Source organism: Haliotis cracherodii, unplaced genomic scaffold, assembly GCF_022045235.1.
Source record: "Haliotis cracherodii isolate W230 unplaced genomic scaffold, xgHalCrac1.p SCAF_11, whole genome shotgun sequence".
In the NCBI taxonomy this organism is placed as follows: domain Eukaryota; kingdom Metazoa; phylum Mollusca; class Gastropoda; order Lepetellida; family Haliotidae; genus Haliotis; species Haliotis cracherodii.
In genome coordinates this window covers 24,402,262-24,422,870 of record NW_027266266.1, presented here as the reverse complement: position 1 = coordinate 24,422,870, position 20,609 = coordinate 24,402,262, and the positions used below count along the sequence as shown (strand labels likewise).

The 20,609-nt window shown below is 43.5% G+C and overlaps 1 protein-coding gene across 1 annotated transcript in view; it reads right to left on the bottom strand.

Annotated features, from left to right (window-relative positions):
- The window catches only part of LOC139455619 (LHFPL tetraspan subfamily member 2 protein-like), a 33,200-nt gene extending 13,165 nt beyond the window's left edge, over positions 1 to 20,035 (bottom strand). The window contains exon 1 of the mRNA XM_071237174.1: positions 18,948 to 20,035. Coding sequence (XP_071093275.1) covers positions 18,948 to 19,314 — 367 coding nt within the window. The 5' untranslated portion in view covers positions 19,315 to 20,035. The remainder of the gene's footprint in view (positions 1 to 18,947) is intronic.
- Positions 20,036 to 20,609: the final 574 nt, after the last annotated feature.

Sequence of the window (20,609 nt, the reverse complement as noted above, 5' to 3'; positions counted from 1 at the left end):
TATTCCGAGAGTGGACGAACCAATCGATGAATATTAGGTTAAGGCGTGTCCGATAGTTGTGAGTTCGAATCCCCGAATAAGACGGATCACTATGACAGATACCTCAGCACTATCTACAAGTCATCGGGAATTTTTCACTTTTGTGATAAACGTCAACGTAACGCCTAAACATGGGCTTCTATCCCTCTTATACACACAGGTCACATCATTTATTGATAATTCCCACAATAAGAAAGTCCACATTCACGGCGATCTCTAAATAATTGAGTCTGGACCAGGCAATCAGTTGGGACACGATGACATGCATAAACCAAGTCAGTGAGCCTGGCCACCCGATCCCGTTAGGCGTTTCTTACAGGCATGGGTTGCTGAAGACCAGTTCTAACCCGGATCTTCCCGGGACCTTCATGATAGACACAGTCTGAGACCGGAGATACACAATCAACTGACAAATAAAAAACGACTAATGAACATCATAATGAATGTTTGATTGAAATACTGTCCAAGGAAAGGCAGACACTGTATCAGATGATATTAATTACTTCAAACCTAGTGGAATCAATGCCAGTGGCTTGGGGTCACAAACTGGTGTTAAACCTCAAACATTAAAAAATATATACGGAAGTATATATACACTAAAGAACGCTCTAACAACACTCCAATCGTAAACAGCTGATAAATACACAGTGTACCTATATACAACCAATGGCGCAATTCTATTAAAGAACGTCTGATAATAAATGTTTCAAAAACTGTTTAAAGTTGTGTTTGTATCGCTGGCACGGACACAGCGGTGGATGATTAAGAAAACTATTTCGTGCATTCTGTTTCACGTATTTGGCAATTCTTGCGGATGGCACAAACACAGAACGGAATGTCTAGCTACAGACGTCTTGCATCGCCATGTGTTGAGGTTACGAGACTAGATTTTTGGCTGCCTACTGTAAATCTGCCATTAACACGTTATATATGTCACTGGTGCTAAACACCTGCAGCGTAGCGGTCATGAGTTACACAAGCCACCTTGCACTCAATTTCATCCTCCCAGTACCTGCAACCCCCTCCTCCAATCCCCCCGCCACCACCCCGCCGTCCTTACCACCCACACTGACACACCTGTACGGAGCCCAACTTACGTCTTCGTATCAAGCCTGACTGGTTTCCGTCTACTAAACATGTTTGCGCAGCAGCTTGGAGCGCTTACCTCTCGTGGAACCGATTACATGTCAGCTATCAACTATCCCTGACATGCAATCTAGACATAGTTATGACCACGATAAACAGTATCTCAGACAAGGTATCCCAATTCAGACGTAGGAATACACTTTAAAGACCTACATGGAGCAGATCTAATGTTCCTAAGGCTGAGCACGGAGAGGAGCTTATCTTCGGCCTCTCATTCATACTCTGTAACCCCACAGGGACCGTTCCCCCTTCCCCCGCCTGACAGTAAGATCTACATTCGTAAGTCCTAATGGAATTTTAAGCATCTCATAAACTTTCTCCACACGATAACCTTACAATGTATTGCGATAAGGTTGTAATAAATGCACTAGAATCCAACTTCGTGTCCTATCTGCTTCCGATCCCGAATTTGTATCCAACCGGGATAAAATCCGTGCGAAATCACATGATGCGCAAGACGTGCTGGGACCGAGACAAGCCGAGATAAAAACGGATATGGACTGACGAGCCAGTTTGTTTCAACGCAGTGGGGTGTTTTAGAATTACAAAACACAGGGCCAGAAAAACAGTGCGACATTACTGATAATACATGTTTACACAAAGCGCACCGTCGAAGCGAGCCTGCTCGTCTCCTGGCTGTAATTGAATGTTTTATGATGCCTCCAAAAACTGATATGAGTATTAAAACATTTTCTGGATGAAATGGAGTAATCATATCGAAACTTTTTATCACATATATAAAAGTCATATTATGGAATGATAATTCCGATAATAAGCAAGCACATCATGGTCGACATCGCTTGAGACTGCAGATAAAATATCTAAATGGTAAATAAAACTACAAGATTTCATGATCCGTAAAATAATGTTCCACTGATGTACATCTTCGTGAAACACCCTAAAGTACTTAGATCTAAACTCCCGATTGCTTCTGAGGTAGTTTCTTCTATTACATCAATACATCGTCACAACAGCCGACGTAAACAGTGTTCTCGACCCTGTGGCTTGCCGCAAAAGGTGACTTCATTGACCATTGGCTGTTCAGGCACGTTGCATTTTCATAGGGTTAAAGGGTTAAAAATAACCCTGTCTGGGAAAAACTAGACCGATATTTCTGCTCTACTTAAGATATAAAATGTGCCAGATGAAAGTTAGCTTCTAAGTGTATTGCGTATTCAAAATATATTTCGGTGAAATACAGTCGTTATAAAGTAATTATTGTGATGAAAACATTACGGCAAAAATAATGGCTCCTAAAAGAAAATCCAAACTCGTTAAAAGAAGTCATATCAGATAGGAATGGTTGAGGGAGAGCTCTATCGACCATTCCATGGAGAGAGAGAGAGAGAGAGAGAGAGAGAGAGAGAGAGAGAGAGAGAGAGAGAGAGAGAGAGAGAGAGAGAGAGAGAGAGAGAGAGAGAGAGAGAGATTGTGTGTGGCAAGAAAGAATGTTATTTGACGCCGCAGTCTAGGTTACGATTGTACGCTCATGTACTGATTGACAGAGACGATCCTCATTCAGTCTCTCATCCTTATCGTCACTGGGATATCGCGTCAAAGGGTGTTTTTTATGTCTTACTATGAAGAGAAACATTAATTTGATCAACTCAGCCGAGCACCCCGCTCCCCCCACGTGGTTAGAGTGAGTGAGTTTTAACGTCGCTTTGAATTCTAATTATGTCCCGACGTTTCACCTTTATGTTGGGGATTAAGAACCAGAGGATAACAGAAGCGACCGACAGATATTTTTGTGCATTTTCGAAACGGAAAGGCATTTTTGAGGAGGAATATTTCAGGCCAGAGGATGTATCATAAAACACGCCTGAGTGAATGAGTGCACATGAGTGAGTAAGTGAGTTTTTACGACGTTTCTAGCAGTATTCCAACAATATCACGGCGGGGACACAAGAAATGGTCTTTACACATTGTACCCATTGAGGTGGAGAATCGAACCCGGGTCTTCGGCGTGACGAGAGAACGCCATGACCACTAGGCTACCCCACCGACCCGAAACACGCCTTAACTATCTCCAAAGGTTAGTGTGCACATAAGTCAGGTATAAACTATTTCGGGATATATCAATACAATAACTGAAGACTGATGAGCGAGTGTTCATATTAAAGGTGAAGGACTCAAACACAGGCGATATCTGTGATGAGCGACCGTTTGAAGACAAGCCAAGAGGCAGCACGTCGCCCCTACCCACCACCCACACACTCAGCCCCCTCATTTGTTAAGTTAGACTTGCGTCTATCCTATAATCTAACCAGCAGGCGCTCGTCTGTGATTAACTCCACAATGACAACCAATCTGCCGGTACTCACACGTAGAGTACAAGACTATCAGCCCCAATCACAGACGCCCCCCCCCCCCCCCCCCCCCCCTCCCGAAGGCCCGAGTTGCGCCACAGTACGAGGACGGAAACCTTAACGACAATTGCTATGGGTAGCAAAACGGTTACACGGAGTTTATTAGCAAACTGAAATTAACTCTAATACTCAGCCGTACTGACGCCATCAAAACGAAACTGTTCTTATCCCTTAGACAAACCAATTGACCCAACGTGAACGTACGTAGTTAAATATATACCCCGAGATGGATCCAGATATAATTTAGGCATTTCCATGCAGAAATAAATGAAGAAGCTATTGAATCTACAGCAAGACTTATTTGCCTGTCTGCGCCCCGCAGCTCAGTCCAACGGTGTTCATGAGACAGGTGACGTGTACATTTGCGTCCTTTCATGTCATAGAAGTCTGATAGTAACGCAAACCATCTGAAAATATGTTGCCTGTCCTTTCATGGAACCTGCAAACCCTACCCGAAGACAAAACAGAGAAACCCTTCCACATGCAAATATCCACTCTCAGTCTTAGCATTTGTTTAGGCTTCAATACTAGCCCCGAGTCTATTTCCTCGCCAAACAAGCGACTTGTACGTAATACACTGTTCAAACATCCTGTTTGCCAATTCACCAATACTATTTACCTAGAGTTAAATCATTACATAATTGCAGAGACCGCAGCCGACGGTGAGGTCACGGTACCCAATATCCCAGTCATCATCCAAAGGTCTTCAGCCCGACTACGCCATGTCCAGCCATAGCCTGCTTGTTTACCATCGATCAGTTTCCAGTTCCTTATCGACCACGGCATTGATGTTGGAAACGTGATCCTTCTGTCAGAAACGATGTATTGATCCAAGTCAGAAGGCTTTCCCGAGTCTAATTGTTGTTCACAGACTTCCGCCGTTCTACAACATACCTACAGTCCACGCCTAGATAATGCCCCTCATCCAATTGCTTTAAGTGCCACAGTAGCCGGCTGGTCTCCTTGTAGTGATGGAGATTTGGTGAGATTCTATACAGGCTAATTGTTGTCCGTGATCCTTCATGGGTTATAATGTATGGGTGGCAGGCAATGGGAAGTCGTGAAGCAAAGTGAGGAGGAAATATGACCCTTCGATAATCCCGCTTTCAATAGCTGCTAAAATACATACATGTACACTCGCAAATCGGAAAGGTCAAGCCAGTAAGGTTACACCGTGTCCATAAATCTCGGCTCATCTGAAACCCTGCTTTCATCCAAGGAGTGGGCTGTCGATAAGTCTGGTCATGACGTAAGGCAGTTAAGCTCGTATTGTCTGAAGTATACGTGTGGACACACATGCATTCAGCGAAAGTTGATTTACTCTACTACCCTTTTTATCTTCTGGTTGCAGACGCTGGGAGGCAGGGGAGGGGAGGCAGGGAGGGGGGGGGGGGGAGCATCTGGAGTTTGGGGAGTCTGGGTCTCAGGCAGTATGGATAAGTGGGGCGTCTGGGCGGTCCGGAGAGGCTGTGGAAACGGGCGTCTGATATTCTGTGGAGGAGGCTGGATGTCTGGAGAGCCTGGGGAAGATATTAAGTTGGGCGTCTGGAGAGGATGGAGGAAGAGGGGACGCTTGACGTCTGAAGAATCTGGGGAGGATGGCAAGCTGGGCGTCTATAGAGTCTGGGGGAAGATGGCAAGCTGGGCGTCTATAGAGTCTGGGGAAGATGGTAAGCTTGGCGTCTGGGGAGGATGTCAAGCTGGGCGTCTGGGGAGGATGGTAAGCTTGGCGTCTGGGGAGGATGGTAAGCTTGGCGTCTGGGGAGGATGGTAAGCTGGGCGTCTGGGGAGGATGGCAAGCTGGGCGTCTGGGGAGGATGGCAAGCTTGGCGTCTGGGGAGGATGGTAAGCTTGGCGTCTGGGGAGGATGGTAAGCTTGGCGTCTGGAGAGTCTGGGGAGGATGGCAAGCTTGGCGTCTGGGGAGGATGGCAAGCTGGGCGTCTGGGGAGGATGGTAAGCTTGGCGTCTGGAGAGTCTGTGGAGGGTGTGAAGCTGGGCGTCTGGAGAAAACCCCTGAATCATGTCAGCCTCTGAAAGACAGAATCGCTTGTGGGTTCGAATCCCATCTTCATCCCGATCTTGAGCTTTCGTAGGTAAGCAACATATCCACGCTCGTCGGGTTCACCAAAGAGGAAAGTCTTAAGTCTTAAGATATAACTGAATTAAGGTTCAAAGCGGCGTTAAACCACTCGGTTTCACTGCCAGCGTAAGTTTTCTTTCTTCAGCGAGATCACTCGCAAGTGGTCACTCATCAGTTGATACTTAAAGAAAACTCCAAATAAGTCAAGCTTTGCTCCATCCATAAAACGGTAGTTTGAACAGAAAAAAAATCTTCATCTTAACGCTGGTTAATGTTTGGGTACATATGAGACGGATAGCTTATCTAAAGAAAAGTAATCCTAGGAGACTCCGAACATCTGCTCATTGCCTTCGGTCAGGGAAGACACTCGTTAACCTTTCAGCAACTAATGGCAGACCACACTTCGGTCGACGTCAGCTGGCATTTCAAAAATGCTGCTGTCAGTGTACATATAATATGCATGCAGTACCCAAACCCATCTTGATAAGTATGTAAAATATACCAGCTGAGAACTGACTGTAAATCCTACTTCAAAGGGGAAATTATACTCCGTAAGGACATGTTTCCTTTGACGTATGAAAGCAGTACGTCTTTGTGTAAGGGCTTAGGAAAACGACTACAGCAAGGTGATCGCTGAAGGTCGTGAAGGAAAGCTTATACAAATGGAGGCTAAGAAGCGTTGTCTTTTTTCTTATCTTTAATCTGCAGCTCATTGAAATATCATAGGAAATCGACCTCGTCATTACCTCCAGAGTCAAAATGTCAAAGTTGGATGTAGAAAGAAGCGTGTTATTGATGAGACCCAGTAAGAGGTACAGTGGACGTTGATTAATCAGCTGAAGAAATGTACAAGATAAATTTACAAGTTAAATGTGCGCGTGAAATGTACAAGTGAAATATACAAGAAAAATGTTAGAAAGAAAAGTGCAGGATTTTCGCGTTAAAGAAGAAGTATCATGTTGCCAATGCAATTCCCCTTTCTTGACTCGCTCCCAACTTGTGACATTTAGATTTTATTTCTGTTAATCCTAACATTTTCATAATATATCTTGTCAACGTATTTCTGACCGCACAACTTTCTTTGCCTCTTCCAGCTCATTTAATGTAGCAGTTGAACACAAAAATGTAGATTCGTTACCAACTACGGCCCATGAAACGTTGCTAATGAGTAGAACCGCCTGCTTGAAGCTGTCAAGGGGAGATAATACTTTTTACTTTGCGTGCATACCGATAAAAAATTCTTTCGGAGGGAAAAGAATTAAATTGAGATTATTTTTCTCCTTTCGAAGACTCGATGTTTACGCCATTAGAACGGTATCAATTACAAGGTGAGGCGAAAAGAATTTCCCCTTAGAGCAGAAAACATTCCGTTTCGTGTTTACGTTCGTGTTATATATAGAAATATAGTAAAAACAGAAAACTTGAAGATGATCCGAAATAAATCTCCATTTTGGCTGTTTTCTTTCAACAAAAAGTTCCTCGCAGAAACTTGCACAATTACACCCAATTGTCTAATTGCCCACACTTCTCACGCACAAAGTCCCATTCATCGCCTTTGAACAACGTTAGCTAACATGATCTCAGTCTATTAAAACAAATCAAACGATTCTCGTTCGACGCTTGTCGATGCTAGTTCCATTAGAATTTTCAGATGTCGGTGCATTGTTCTCAAAGAGCCGTGATCACGAAGTATTGTTCATCTTTGTCCCGGTTGTCGATATCACGCAGGAATCTATTGCCCCCCTCACGTGTCCCCCGCGTTCTTCTGTTCTGTCACGTACGTCATTAGCCCACATTGCGACATCCTCAGTGCTTGTCACGGGGCAGTGGCAAGGTTACCGCGATGCTCGAATCTTAAGCAACGACAGCAAATATTAAAACAATGTACATACCAACCGATAATAAATATACAGATCACAGACAAGTGCTACCTATTCCTTGCACGCCAGTTAAAGGGGAAATGAGTGGCTCTGTTATTCACTGAAGTATTTATACAAACCGGTTTGTTCTAAAGCGGTTGGTCTTGGCAACAACAGCCAATATGCAAAAGCGTAAATAGGCAGTACCAACCGATAATGCACATACAGATCACACACCAGTGATACCTATTCCTTGCACGTCAGTTAAAGTATTTATACAATCTGGTTTGTTCTAAAGCGGTTTGTCTTGGTGGTCTAAAGCAACAACAGCCAATATTAAAAAGCGTAAATAGGCTATACCAACCGATAATAAACATACAGATCACGAACCAGTGATACCTATTCCTGGCACTTAAGTTAAAGGAGCAGTATGAGTGGGTCTGTTCCCCGAAAAGTTATTGATACAAACTGGTTTCTTCTCAAACGTTTTGTCGTTGTAAACTTAATCTAACAGCCAATATTCAAAAGTGGAAATAGGCAATGCAAATGGATAACACACATACTGCCCGCACACCAGCAATACCTATTCCCAACACATTAGCCAAAGGGACACACCAGGTTGACGATGTATTGTACTAAATTATTGACACAAACGGATCTATTTGACGTAGCATTACGGTAACAGCAAATAGTCAAAAGTGTGAATAGGTAATACCAACCGATAATACCTATTAAATCGCAAAATATAAACCTTTGTCCGTGGTTTAGATACAGGCAACTCCGAGCGGTTGCGGTAGAATTATACCGATGTAGTTAACGTCAGTTATAAATTGACGTTCATCACCTTTAATCTACTCAAAAATGTGACATACCGGTTGAGGTTAATCCTGAAACCCACCTGGGCGGTCGCGTAGCTTAGTGGTTAAAGCGTTTGCTCGTCACGCCGAAGACCCGGGTTCGATTCCCCACATGGGTACACTGTTCGAAGCCAATTTCTGGTGTTCCTCGCTGTGATATTGCTGGAATAGTGCTAAAAGCGGCGTAAAACCATACTCACTCACTGAAACCCACGGGGGTGATTGAGTATTATTTTACGCCACCATGAGCAATATTCAGCCATAGTCGACATCAAGACGTGGTTTCACATGCTGCACCAATGTTTGGAGTCAAACAGGCATCCCCGGAGTGACAAACAATTGCTGTAGCCACAAGCTTGGCTATGTCGCCGTCTTTAAATACAGGGACTGAGTTTAGTTTAAGCAGGAAGTGACGTAGGTTTCAGACGTTTATCTCGAGAAGCATGAAACTCACGAGCACGTATGGTACTGACAAGGCGAGTCTTCACGCCTCAGTGGGCCTGGCACACAAGGGACGCAAATCTGCGAAACGGATCCCATTGCCTTTCACAACTTCGGCCACCAGTGTCTCTTTTACTCACAGAGTAGTAACACATATGTGAATGAGACTTTCTGTTTATGTGAATAGTGAATATTTGTATGGGTGAATATACTTTCTGTTTATGTAAATAGTTCATTTATGTTGATGTGAATACTGAATTTCTGTTTATGTGAACGGAGGATATGTTTATGTGAATAATGAATATCTATTGATGTGAATACTGAATTTCTGTTTATTTGAACAGTGAATTTCTGTTGATGTGAATACTGAGTTTCTGTTTATGTGAACAGTGAATTTCTGTTGATGTGAGGAGTGAATTTCGGAAAACGTGAATATTGAGTTTCCGATACCTCTCTTCCCAAATACCGTATATGCCCAGTTGACTGTCCACGCATTGGAAATGTGTCAGAATCACTCGATGAACTCTACCCATTAGTGGAAACTCAAAAATGATCAGAACCTGTCAGAGTAACAGCTGAGAATTGCAAAACGCTTTTAACATAATGACACTTAAAGCATCGCTATTACAGAAACAAATGTCTGAAAACATGATCGGAATTCTCCAGTCTAAAGGATGCCACGCATCTCTACAACAGAGAGATGCAGAAGAACAGGAGGTTGTATATATTCCACTTACTTTTACCCAGAGTGTTTCCCGAAATACAAAAACAGCGCATATGGCTTCGCAAACGTACTACGACTTCTAAAGACGTTTAACTGAAGTAAACACCCTTCATGTTTGTAGTTTATGAAGGGAAGCTAAAATGCTCTCGGTGTGTGTTTTCTGCGGGATAGGTTGAAATGGCTCGGGAAACATTGGTATGTGTTTTCCAAGAAGATGAATTGGCGGAGACTCGATGGAGTAGTAATACCGTATTCGTAGCTATTCAGAGAGAGTGAGTTGGGTCTAACAGTATTCCATTTATATCACAGCGTGTCAGCTTAATGTGGGAGGAAAGCCCGAAGTGATGCAGGTCTCAGACGTTTACTACTTCGGTGACACCCACGAGCACGGGTATGGTGCTGACATACCTAGAAACATAATCGGGGCGAACCGGGATTCGAACCCACAATCATAGGTTTCTGGCGTGCACAGCGAATCGCGGCACCTTAGACGACTGGGCCACCCGTGCCAACTGTAGCTATTCAGTGAGTGAGTGAGTGAGTGTGTGAGTGACTATAATTTTACGCCGCTTTTAGCAATATTCCAGCAATATCACGGCGGGGGACACCAGAAATGGGCTTCACACATTGTACCCATGTCGGTAATCGAACCCGGGTCTTCGGCGTGACGAGCGAACGCTTTAACCACTAGGCTACCCGACCGCCCCGTAGCTATTCAGAAGTGTTTTGGTAATGATGTGTTTTGGAAGTGACAGAGAAGTGTTCTTGCAGTGTTCAGGAACATTTGCAATATTCCAAACGTCTTCAGAAGTGTTCCAGAAGTTTTCAACACAATTCTGGTATTGTATTGAAATGTGTTCCAGTCACCTCGGTTTAAAGGCAAATGATGTGCGAATACTCTCCTGTAAACATGTTATATTGTAGTTAAAATATACAGGGGGCACGGGTGGCCAGTCGTCTAAGGCGCCGCGATTCGCTGTGCAGAGTTGCGGCCCTTGGGCACGCCAGAAACCTATGATTGTGGGTTCGAATCCCGGTTCGCCCCGATTATGTTTCTAGGTATGTCAGCACCATACCCGTGCCCGTGGGTTTCACCGAAGTGGTAAACGTCTGAGACCTGCATCACTTCGGGCTTTCCTCCCACATTAAGCTGACACGCCGTGATATAACTTGAATACTGTTAAAAGCGGCGTAAAACCCAACTCAATCACTCACTCAGTTGCAATATACGGTTGGAATCAACAATACCAGGTATTAAACTATTTCAATTATTGAATAGAATGAAATAGAATTAAAGAAAACAAGACGTGAACTCGAGGAAGACAGTTCGATATTCTGAGGACCACACTCTGAATACAACTGTAAGCGTTACCTGACCTTCATACATACGGGCGCTGCACTCGCATTATCAGTGACAATGGTTCCAGTGTCGTAGTTTGCATGAAACACTTTTAAAACATGGAATACTTACAAGCTTGAATATTGCCTTCGGAATAGAAAATGCCATATTCGAGGATTATTTAATCGCGATATCACGTTGACGTCACGTTGAAAGACGAAATGCTTCCTATGTCCTATTGAACCCTTGACATTTTGAATATGGCTATAAAACAGGACGATCGCGATATGCCAAGCGCCTTCAGGCGAACGATACACTTCTCTTAGATTGGTACATCAAGATGCGAATCAATGGTTGATGATCGTGATTTTCATTGGATTTCCTATAAATCAATACACGATAAGATTAATATTCCAGCAACGCTATTACACAAACAATACCTTACGAAAGATAAGACAAAAGCCAACGGGAAAACGTGCTGACGAGGGAAATCTCTGATAATAAATAGTTTACCATCGACCCAGATACATTGTATTAGCTTTTCCTCATTGTGAAGAGATACATTATCAATGACCCGATTAACACAGGGGGGATTGTTGGCGATGATGGTTTCAACTCCATAAACTCCACAAGTGTCATTATACACGAGCGTGAGCGATAAGAACTACATTAATCCAATCACATCCATTTCCACGGCCCAGCAACGCTCGCAAGTACAATCCCACACTATCAAACTGGTCCAACGCCAATACGGCCGATCTACATAAATCAATACAGATCTATTGTGGTCTAGCCTTAATCTGGTGCTAGCGCATGGGTATACTAGTGCTGAAACCAGTCACTGTGGGGCATTTCGGGATACGGAGGCTATAAATTGTTGGATTAGGCGATTATCATTCCATGTTCAATTGACCGTTTATGTACGTGATCCGGCGCTGTTGGCCATTGCAGTTTAACACTGCATTGTCATAAGAACTGTATGTCAAGCAGCTATTTGGTGTGGACATCACTGTTTTTGCCGACATGTCTCTTTTAAGTAAAAAAAAAATGTCCAAATTTGACCAACCACTGGTTTGCATGCGTCGAATATTTGCAGGCCGATATTAACTTTGAGGTAAAGTCAAAACCCATACTTGCCGTAAAAGGCGACGGTGCTTATCGCAAGAGGCGACTAACGGGATCGGGTGGTCAGGCTCGCAGACTTGGTAGATGCATGGCATCGATTCCCTATTGCGTGGATCGATGCTCGTGATATCAATCACTGGATTGTCTGGTCCAGATTCGATAATCTACAGGCCGCCGTCAAATAGCTAGAATATTTGCTGAGTGCGGCGTTAAACAATAAACAAACAAACAAACAAAACATCGAGTCAAACATACACGTTCTTATCTTCTAACATGTCAGTGATAAAAAAACCCATATAAAATGTTTATAGTTTTCTGAAAAGTAAAGTTGGGCACCTTTTTTCGTGGGGTGTGATTTAAAAAGCATTGAGTTGAGTGACAGGCATCAAACAATTACAATATACACGTTTGTTTATTTCAAATTAAGGGGACCCACACATGCTGTGATCAGCTGGCAAAGATTTGTTTGGAAATGTTTTTTATCCACATCTACAGGTATATGGCAGTGTTGCACGTGCTAAGTTTCAGACCACGTGATTGATTAGGAATTTTATGTTTTTTACAAGCACGATTTCACACATATAACAAACCTTTTGAGAAGTGTCAAGATATTTTTAATATAAATGCGGAATTTTGATGTGCAAAAAACACCTGACAGGCAAAACCCACGAGAAATGAAAGAAAATGTTTATATCTTGTCCACAAACACAGCGGGATTGGTTACACAGACTCCTCACGCCATCAAAACCCTGCACGGAGCTCATACGAGGAAACCAGCAGCAGAGCGAAGTCAGCGGGGACCGTCTCAAGGATGGTTTCATACCTGTTATCAATTTCTTATCAAACATTCGACAGGGCTGCAACTCTGTGACGGAAACGGCAAGCGTAAATATACAAGCTCATGGAATAAACATATTCGTTGTTATCAAGATACACGCATACCCAACCTTGGACCGATGATGGCTGTTAAATTTGCTTACGTATCTATATTTCGCTAACACAAACACGGGGGGACGTATCAAACCCGGATCAGCGGATGTTGAGACGGGTAAACGTTGGAAGGGAGGGGGAGCTGTATAAACACAGGCTGTTGGGTTAATAAGCACCCCCGACATTTTGTATAAACGATATTTGACAGATGAAGCAAGTATGGAATCATAAAGATCAACAAGGAACGGATGATTGTCAGATTGAGAATGTAACCAGTCGAACGTGGTCGACCTTGATGCCGACGTCACAAGTGACCTTGATCTACAAACATCTTCGCGGACGTGAAAGGGTGTCTTAATATAATGCCAGTGTTCATGTCTTACAATTTTAACAACATTCCAACTGCTAGTATATAACACGGTTTGCCAAGAACTGTTTCCAACCGTTGTACCATTTTTTGGCAATCGAAATATCGAAATCGAAGAGACAAGAGAAATCTTGTTCTTGAAAGCATCTGTTCGTCTATGCTACTTAAGCGCTATCTTCAGGGCTTGTTTTCAACTATGGACCTATCTAAATGTTTAGCCCCGTCTGAGATAAGGCAGGGTCTCTTTAAGGGTGTACGGGGGCACGGGTGGCCCAGACGTCTAAGGCGCGGCGATTCGCTGTGCAGAGTTGCGTCCCTTGGGCACGCCAGAAACCTAGGATTGTGGGTTCGAATCCCGGTTCGCCCCGATTATGTTTCTAGGTTTGTCAGCACCATACCCGTGCTCGTGGTAAACGTCTGAGACCTGCATCACTTCGGGCTTTCCTCCCACATTAAGCTGACACGCCACGCTATAACTTGAATACTGTTAAAAGCCGCGTTGAACCCAACTCACTTACTCACTCACTTTAAGAGTGTATCGGCTTTATCGCCTCAAACTTTACTATGTAACGTGGTTCTTGCTCTATTTCACGCTTTAGGAATCATAATGCATGAACACAATTTCCATAATCATAAGAAATCTTAGCTAAAATCAGAATCCATCATCCACAATCCATTCCGACTATATCACAAGCATGTGTATATGAATCACTATCATATAGAGATGATACCACAACACGTCACAAACACATGCATAGGCAAGTCAAACACGACAATGCTTGAAACAATGAGGGGTTTGATTCCCTAATAGGAAGATGGGTAGCCAGGTGGTAGGCGCGTTCGCTCATCACTCTCAACACAGGCTCGAACTTCGTCTGGTTTAGTACAGTAACTGCTAATTAAACCGTTTCCGCATCGTTTTTGTGGTAGCCGGGTTGTAGTCCTGAGTAGATATGCGGTGCTTTTGTGTAGGCGTTTCGTAAAATCAAATCCTTTCGCCTTATAGTGTACACATTTCAACTGTTGGTACTCTGTATTTCCGAACACGAATACATGTGATCTTGGGGTGCTGGGGGTAGTCTAGTAGTTAACGCGTTCGCTTGTCACGCCGAAGACCCGGGTTCGATTCTCACATTGGTACAATTTATGAAGCCCTTTTCTGGTGCTCCCTGACGTGATATTGTTTGAATATTGTTAAAAAGCGGCGTAAATCCATATTCATTCACTCACATGTAAGCGTAGTCATACAGTATAATGGTAGCCATGAGGTCACATGTTACTTCAAGTCTGCCAGCCTTTTAGTACGACTCGATGACTTCCTTTAATCCTCAAACCTACGGCGCCGTATCCCAGTAGCCCACCACGCTGCATGATGACTGACGTCCCAGCATCCCGCTCCACCTACGGCTCCTCCTATCAGCCAGACTATAAAGCTGTCGCACTATCCTAATAATACAAGCATTAAGTGGATACGAAAGCGATCCGATTTCCTCTGAATGTCTGAGAGATACAGTGTATCAGGATGAGACGCTGGATGTTAACAGTCCCCGTATACATCTGTAGCACTGCTCCTGACGGAAAGATAAAGGGGCACTTTGCTGTATGAAGCGCACCTACAATGTCTTATCGCGCTATTCTCTGTGTTAAAGGTGCTGCGTGTGAAATGGAGGCGAGATGAATTGGGGTTTAACATCGCGTTCAAGATTATTGCACTTTTAATGCGACGTTCGTGCGTATGCTTGTGCGTGTGAATGTTTATGCTAGGTAAGACTAATACCGATGTTTTTATGCTAGCCTATTGATACAATGCCGCAGTTCAACACTGATATCCACTCAGACACATACTGACTCCCAGCCGACCAGTCATGTTATCCCCTAATGACGTGTGCCAGGCAGGTTAACAACAAGTACCATTTTTTAACGTCTTTTGTTATGACGGAGGATTGAACCACCGACCTGCTCTCAAGGCAAACGCTCAATCGTCTTATCCAGGGAGCCTAGTAATATAATATAAAAAAAATAGGATTTAGGATAATCTACCATATTTCTCAACCGTCTTCTGGTGATTTGCAGGTCTGAATTCCAGCTACTAAACCTAAACTCATATTTACATGTCATTGTCGTTGTTTTAAGAGTATGTTGGGATGCCACTTATCACCCTGTTTAGATGTGGGATTTGTACCAATATTAAAGGATCTGGACAGTGGGAGCATAAGAACAGTCTTATGTATTTAAAATATAGGAATCGAACCCAGGTCTTTGGTCTTTAAACCAGCGAACACGCACCCACTGTACTACTTCACTGATACAGTAAAACTGCGTTAGTACGGAAACAGTTACAACTCCGCCTATCGGCTGATTAATGCTTGGAAAGTATACATGTACACATATAATCGTTAATCCGGACACTAGTTCAGCGGATGTTTTCAACGGGAACCGTACCGTCCGGATTAACGAGTTACATGGTGTTCATTTCCGGGTCCATATAATCCTTTCTTGCTATATTCCATATTGAAACGATGGTTTGCGGGAGACGCGTAGTTGTATAGCTTTACACGATACGGTCATATATAACAAAAAAACATCTATACATCTCCCACGAGGAGGAGAGCTCTCTGTATTACTATTGCTCCACTAACAAGGTAATTACCGTGTGTTTGTTTATTTACAATACCACATAAACACGCCACGAATTGGCCCACCTAATCACCCATACAATGTACCCTCTGTTCGTTCAGATGCATTCCAGCCTCATGTCTCCAAACGATTATGGACAAAACGCAGTCGTAACATTCCTCAAGGATGAATAGGCCAAAGAAGCTCCTTCCCCAACGATAAACAATAAGGAGGGTTAATTGCTAGCGTCCTGTTCAAATTGATAGTTTGATTGATTACATGACAGAACGGCAGTGAAAACCAATTCTGCGGCCAATAAAGACCAATTCTCCTGCCATTGCAGCATGTTGAGTGGAGTGTGAGCTCAAGAGGAGGTTGTGAAGCTCCACATGGGGTAAGGAGGGTTATGCCAAGCAATACGGGCCACGCATTACTGTCTTAAACCTCTAATTGACATAAGAGACTTGATAATACGCGTACATATCATGCGGTCTTGTTGGGCGACTTTGGTCCCCTCCAGCAACGAACGTGTTGCCTTACAGCTATCGCGATTCCTATACATTACCCAGAGAGGATTGATGAACTTTACATCGCTATTGGGGGAGGCTTTTGAATTAACTGGCAGTCGCTAAGATGTATAGCTTTGGATTGTATAGTTGCTTGAATGTCAGAATTAATTTGGGGATCTGTGCGCACTGGGTCAATGCTACCATATGTATTTAAACTGATTGCGTTGCATGTGACGTGCGGTTTAATCCGAAACACCGTTTAAAGGCATAATTCAGGGGGTATATCTAGATTTACTTGGTTAGCCAATCTAGGCGACACAGGCCTAACCCCGGAGAATTCAATTTCATTGACGAACCCCTTTAACTGACGATCGGAACGGAATTTTCTCACTTGTCATTTAAGACTTAATAAGCTATGTATATATTCTATGTATAGTGTGTGTGCCTGCTTGTACTTGTCCGGACTAATGCCTATGTTATAGTTCTCGCCCACTGAGATACCATGTCGCAGTTAAACATGACTACCCCACTCAGACACGGAGGCGGTCTGCTTGTGGTACGAGAGGTGACTAAATTGACCGGTTGGTGGCTCATGACTTGGTTGAGTGCATGTCATCGTATCCTAACCGCGTGGAACGTGGCTCATAATATCGATCATTGGGTTGTCTTATATGAATGACGTTAGGACTTAATATATAGTATTTCGTCCTGTGTAAAAGCCAACCTGTCATATCGGAAATATGAATCCCATGCACAAGCGAACAACAGTGTAACCTCGCTTGTCCGGACGTCATTAATCCGGATCTCTGGACAATTCACGATCCGGATTAACGGGTTTAACCGTATGTTCACGTATCTCAAATTAACTTCGCCTGGGACATTTTGTGGCCTCTGATACGTCGCGACATAATACTGAAGACGAAAATACGTTATACTCAGTAGGTCGTATATCAGCCGTAAATACTTTATACTCAGTAGGTCGTATATCAGCCGAAAGTACTTTATACTCAGTAGGTCGTATATCAGCCGAAAGTACTTTATACTCAGTAGGTCGTATATCAGCCGTAAATACTTTATACTCAGTAGGTCGTATATCAGCCGAAAGTACTTTATACTCAGTAGGTCGTATATCAGCCGAAAGTACTTTATACTCAGTAGGTCGTATATCAGCGGTTCGTGAAATAAATATAACCTGTGATGAACTTGTACAGTATTATTCAGTGTTCAAACTCCACGTCACTTGAATGTTGAAGCGATGAACAACGAAAGACCACAAGCAGTCTGTCTTACAGCCCCGAACCTCACTGTGATCCCTTCCGACAAGCCCTTACTGTAATGCTGGAGCTCTAAATGAAGCAAGTCTAGATTTTCTACAGATTGTGAAACTCACTGGGTATCCTTTTGAATCTAAATGTAGTTGCTTGTTTCTATCAACACTATAAGCGTTAATCTAAACGTACCAATGCAGAACCCGCATCACTTTAAATTAATTTAATTTTAATTGACTTTAATTGACCGTGTAGACTTTATCTCTGCAAAAAGGATAATTCTGACGATTTACAGCAAGACTGAAACAGAAACTTGATTTGATCAAGTTCATGCCCTATACCCAGCCACAGAGTGAAAGAATATCGTAAAAAACACAAACTGTTGCACCGTGTTGCTTGGGAGGGGGAAGTTAATGACATGGTTACAAAAAAACAAATAATATAAGTGAGACAGATTTAAGACATAAACCTCCGACATGTCTACAAACCGTCACAGTGGCTAGACGTTGTTGGAGTATGGTAGCACAACATATGTCATAATGAGGCTTGTGCGGGATTAGGATTTCTCTGCTGTCTTGGAACGGCCCCAGCAGTATGTACGTGTACTGACGGTCTAGTGAACACTGACGTTAATGATTAATTGACGTGGGACAGAGGGATGTCTACATGAGAGATGACATTTTGGCAGAAACATCTGGCGGTGAAGACTATCAGTCGATCAATTGTCTTACTGTGAAACCTCGTTAATCCGGACAATGCTAATCTGAAACTTTGTTATGATCAATAATTATCATTATAATTATATCATTATTGCAGTACAGGTCTGTATATAGTTAAAGGAGCATCACTTAATACGTATGATTTGTTAATCCGGACACTTGCCAAACTGAACAGCTGTAGATGTTAGGGAATTATGTACAAATATAGGACGATGTTTAACCGCTAAAACTTGTAATGTTTGTCAGTGTTCATTTTACAGGGAGACGATGGCTCAAAACCACTCGTCCATTTCGGTGTAGATTTGACGTTACATTTAGTCTCTTGTGAGAAATTGAGACAGTGTTTCTGTGTAAGGGTAAGCATGCATTGGCAGTTGATCGAGATGCTTACATTTATCCCGGCAGACGGGTAAAGTGTCGTTTGAATAATCTGAATCCAATTTGCTAAGACTGTCAACGGTATGGGCCTTTGCTTCCTTATTATGTTTATGCTGTAAACAGGTCAAGTATTTGAAAGCAACACTCAAATCAAATTTCAACATTTCGCCGTGGACTTACCTGCAACAGTCTGTAGATAGCCATTGATTAACGCCAAGCGTCTATGTTTACGCTTGTCCACACACAACACGAAGACTGTCAATAACGCTGACACACACATAAGAATACAGCCCCCTCCGTACAGGATACACGAGGCCTGCCACGCCCCAGCAGGAATTCTACCCAGGGTGGGGTTGCCTCCGTAGCTGATGCACCTAGGGGTGGGGATGAGGATCTCAAGATTCCTCACACAGTATCTGAACACCCCGAATGAATGGAGTCGGTCCGGGTGGGTGACCCACGCAGGGTAGAAAAAGGTCACTGTACATGTTGAGGCCACGAAAATGGACAGTAGTGACCACAGGATGGACACAGGTGTCAGGGCCATGGTTTGGGTTTGTGATGGAGGCTCATCAGCTTTGGCCTCTGTCTCTTTGGTCTCGGTTGCTTTGGCAACGCACGTGCCAGTGCTGGGGTGTCGTCTGCCCCATGTGCAACTGGCTTTCCACTTGTGGATTTGGTCAGTGATGACATCATCGAACCTCGTCCTCCACGAGGATAATTTCTTTTGGAAATAGGAGGAAGCAGAGAATTTTTTCAGCGCCAGTTTTAGAGATTGTCGACCAACACTTGGAAAACTTAAGAAAATTAATCAAACAGGGTTTCAAACTGTTGAACACTTTCTCGTCGGTAGTAACCCCATAGCCTTTTTCATCAATGACACATCCTATTCATGCTTCAATTCCGTGTGACTCTCCAGTCTTCAAATTTCGGACACTCTCTCAATCCTTTTCATTGATTTAATGGTATAATTATATCGTCCACTGTTGCCGCTATCCAACAGGCGTCCCTTGAGATTATCCTTTCATTGAGCAGGCTCTGTCTACCAGTCGCGATGTAATGATCAACGTTACCCCTCTCCTTCCGACTGTGAGCGACAACCTATAGAATCCACCGGCCAGCTGATTGATGTTCCTTCGACGTGTACAGGAATTCCCCTATACCACAATCCCACAGGCGAACACCAGTTGGCAGTAACCATGTGACCTGGCGCGTGCTGATAAAGTCACGTGATCACGGACCCGCCTACCAATCACCAGCGTGGTCAGTTCGACAGGAGCGGTATAGATCTTACTACAACTGCAACCGCTTACTACAAACCCATTCACTCCAACTTACTCCAAGCCGCGCCGAGTGACGCTCGTATAACTCTGGCTGTAGCAGAGTGAGCAAACTCCTCACAGCGTTCAGAGGATCCCAACAGATCGGCCGCGTAGAGCCGTGACTCTTTCTCTGTACTCCGATACGTTAACAATCTACTTCAGTTTTATCGCACGTGCAAGGTTCAGGTAATAGTTAACAAACACGTCTTGCATAACTCGCGGTAAGCGAGACCTGTCATTTCAATAACTAGGAATCTGGATTCGCGATAAGATGGCCTATCTTAATTGTTCTCCAGATCAACTGTGTCATAAACGCATTAACACCAAGTCGCTCTGTTTTCATTTAGGTCTTAACTCCTCACACCGCCATTGTGGATCTGGCCCCTAATGCCCTGTAAGGAGCAACACGTGCGTGTCATCGCTATACCTACTGTTTGATCGTGTAATTGTGTGGCATCGTTGCGCGATTGGCAAGATTAGCGCTGTGTTACAAAGTCGTTACGTGATTTTATGATGGCTT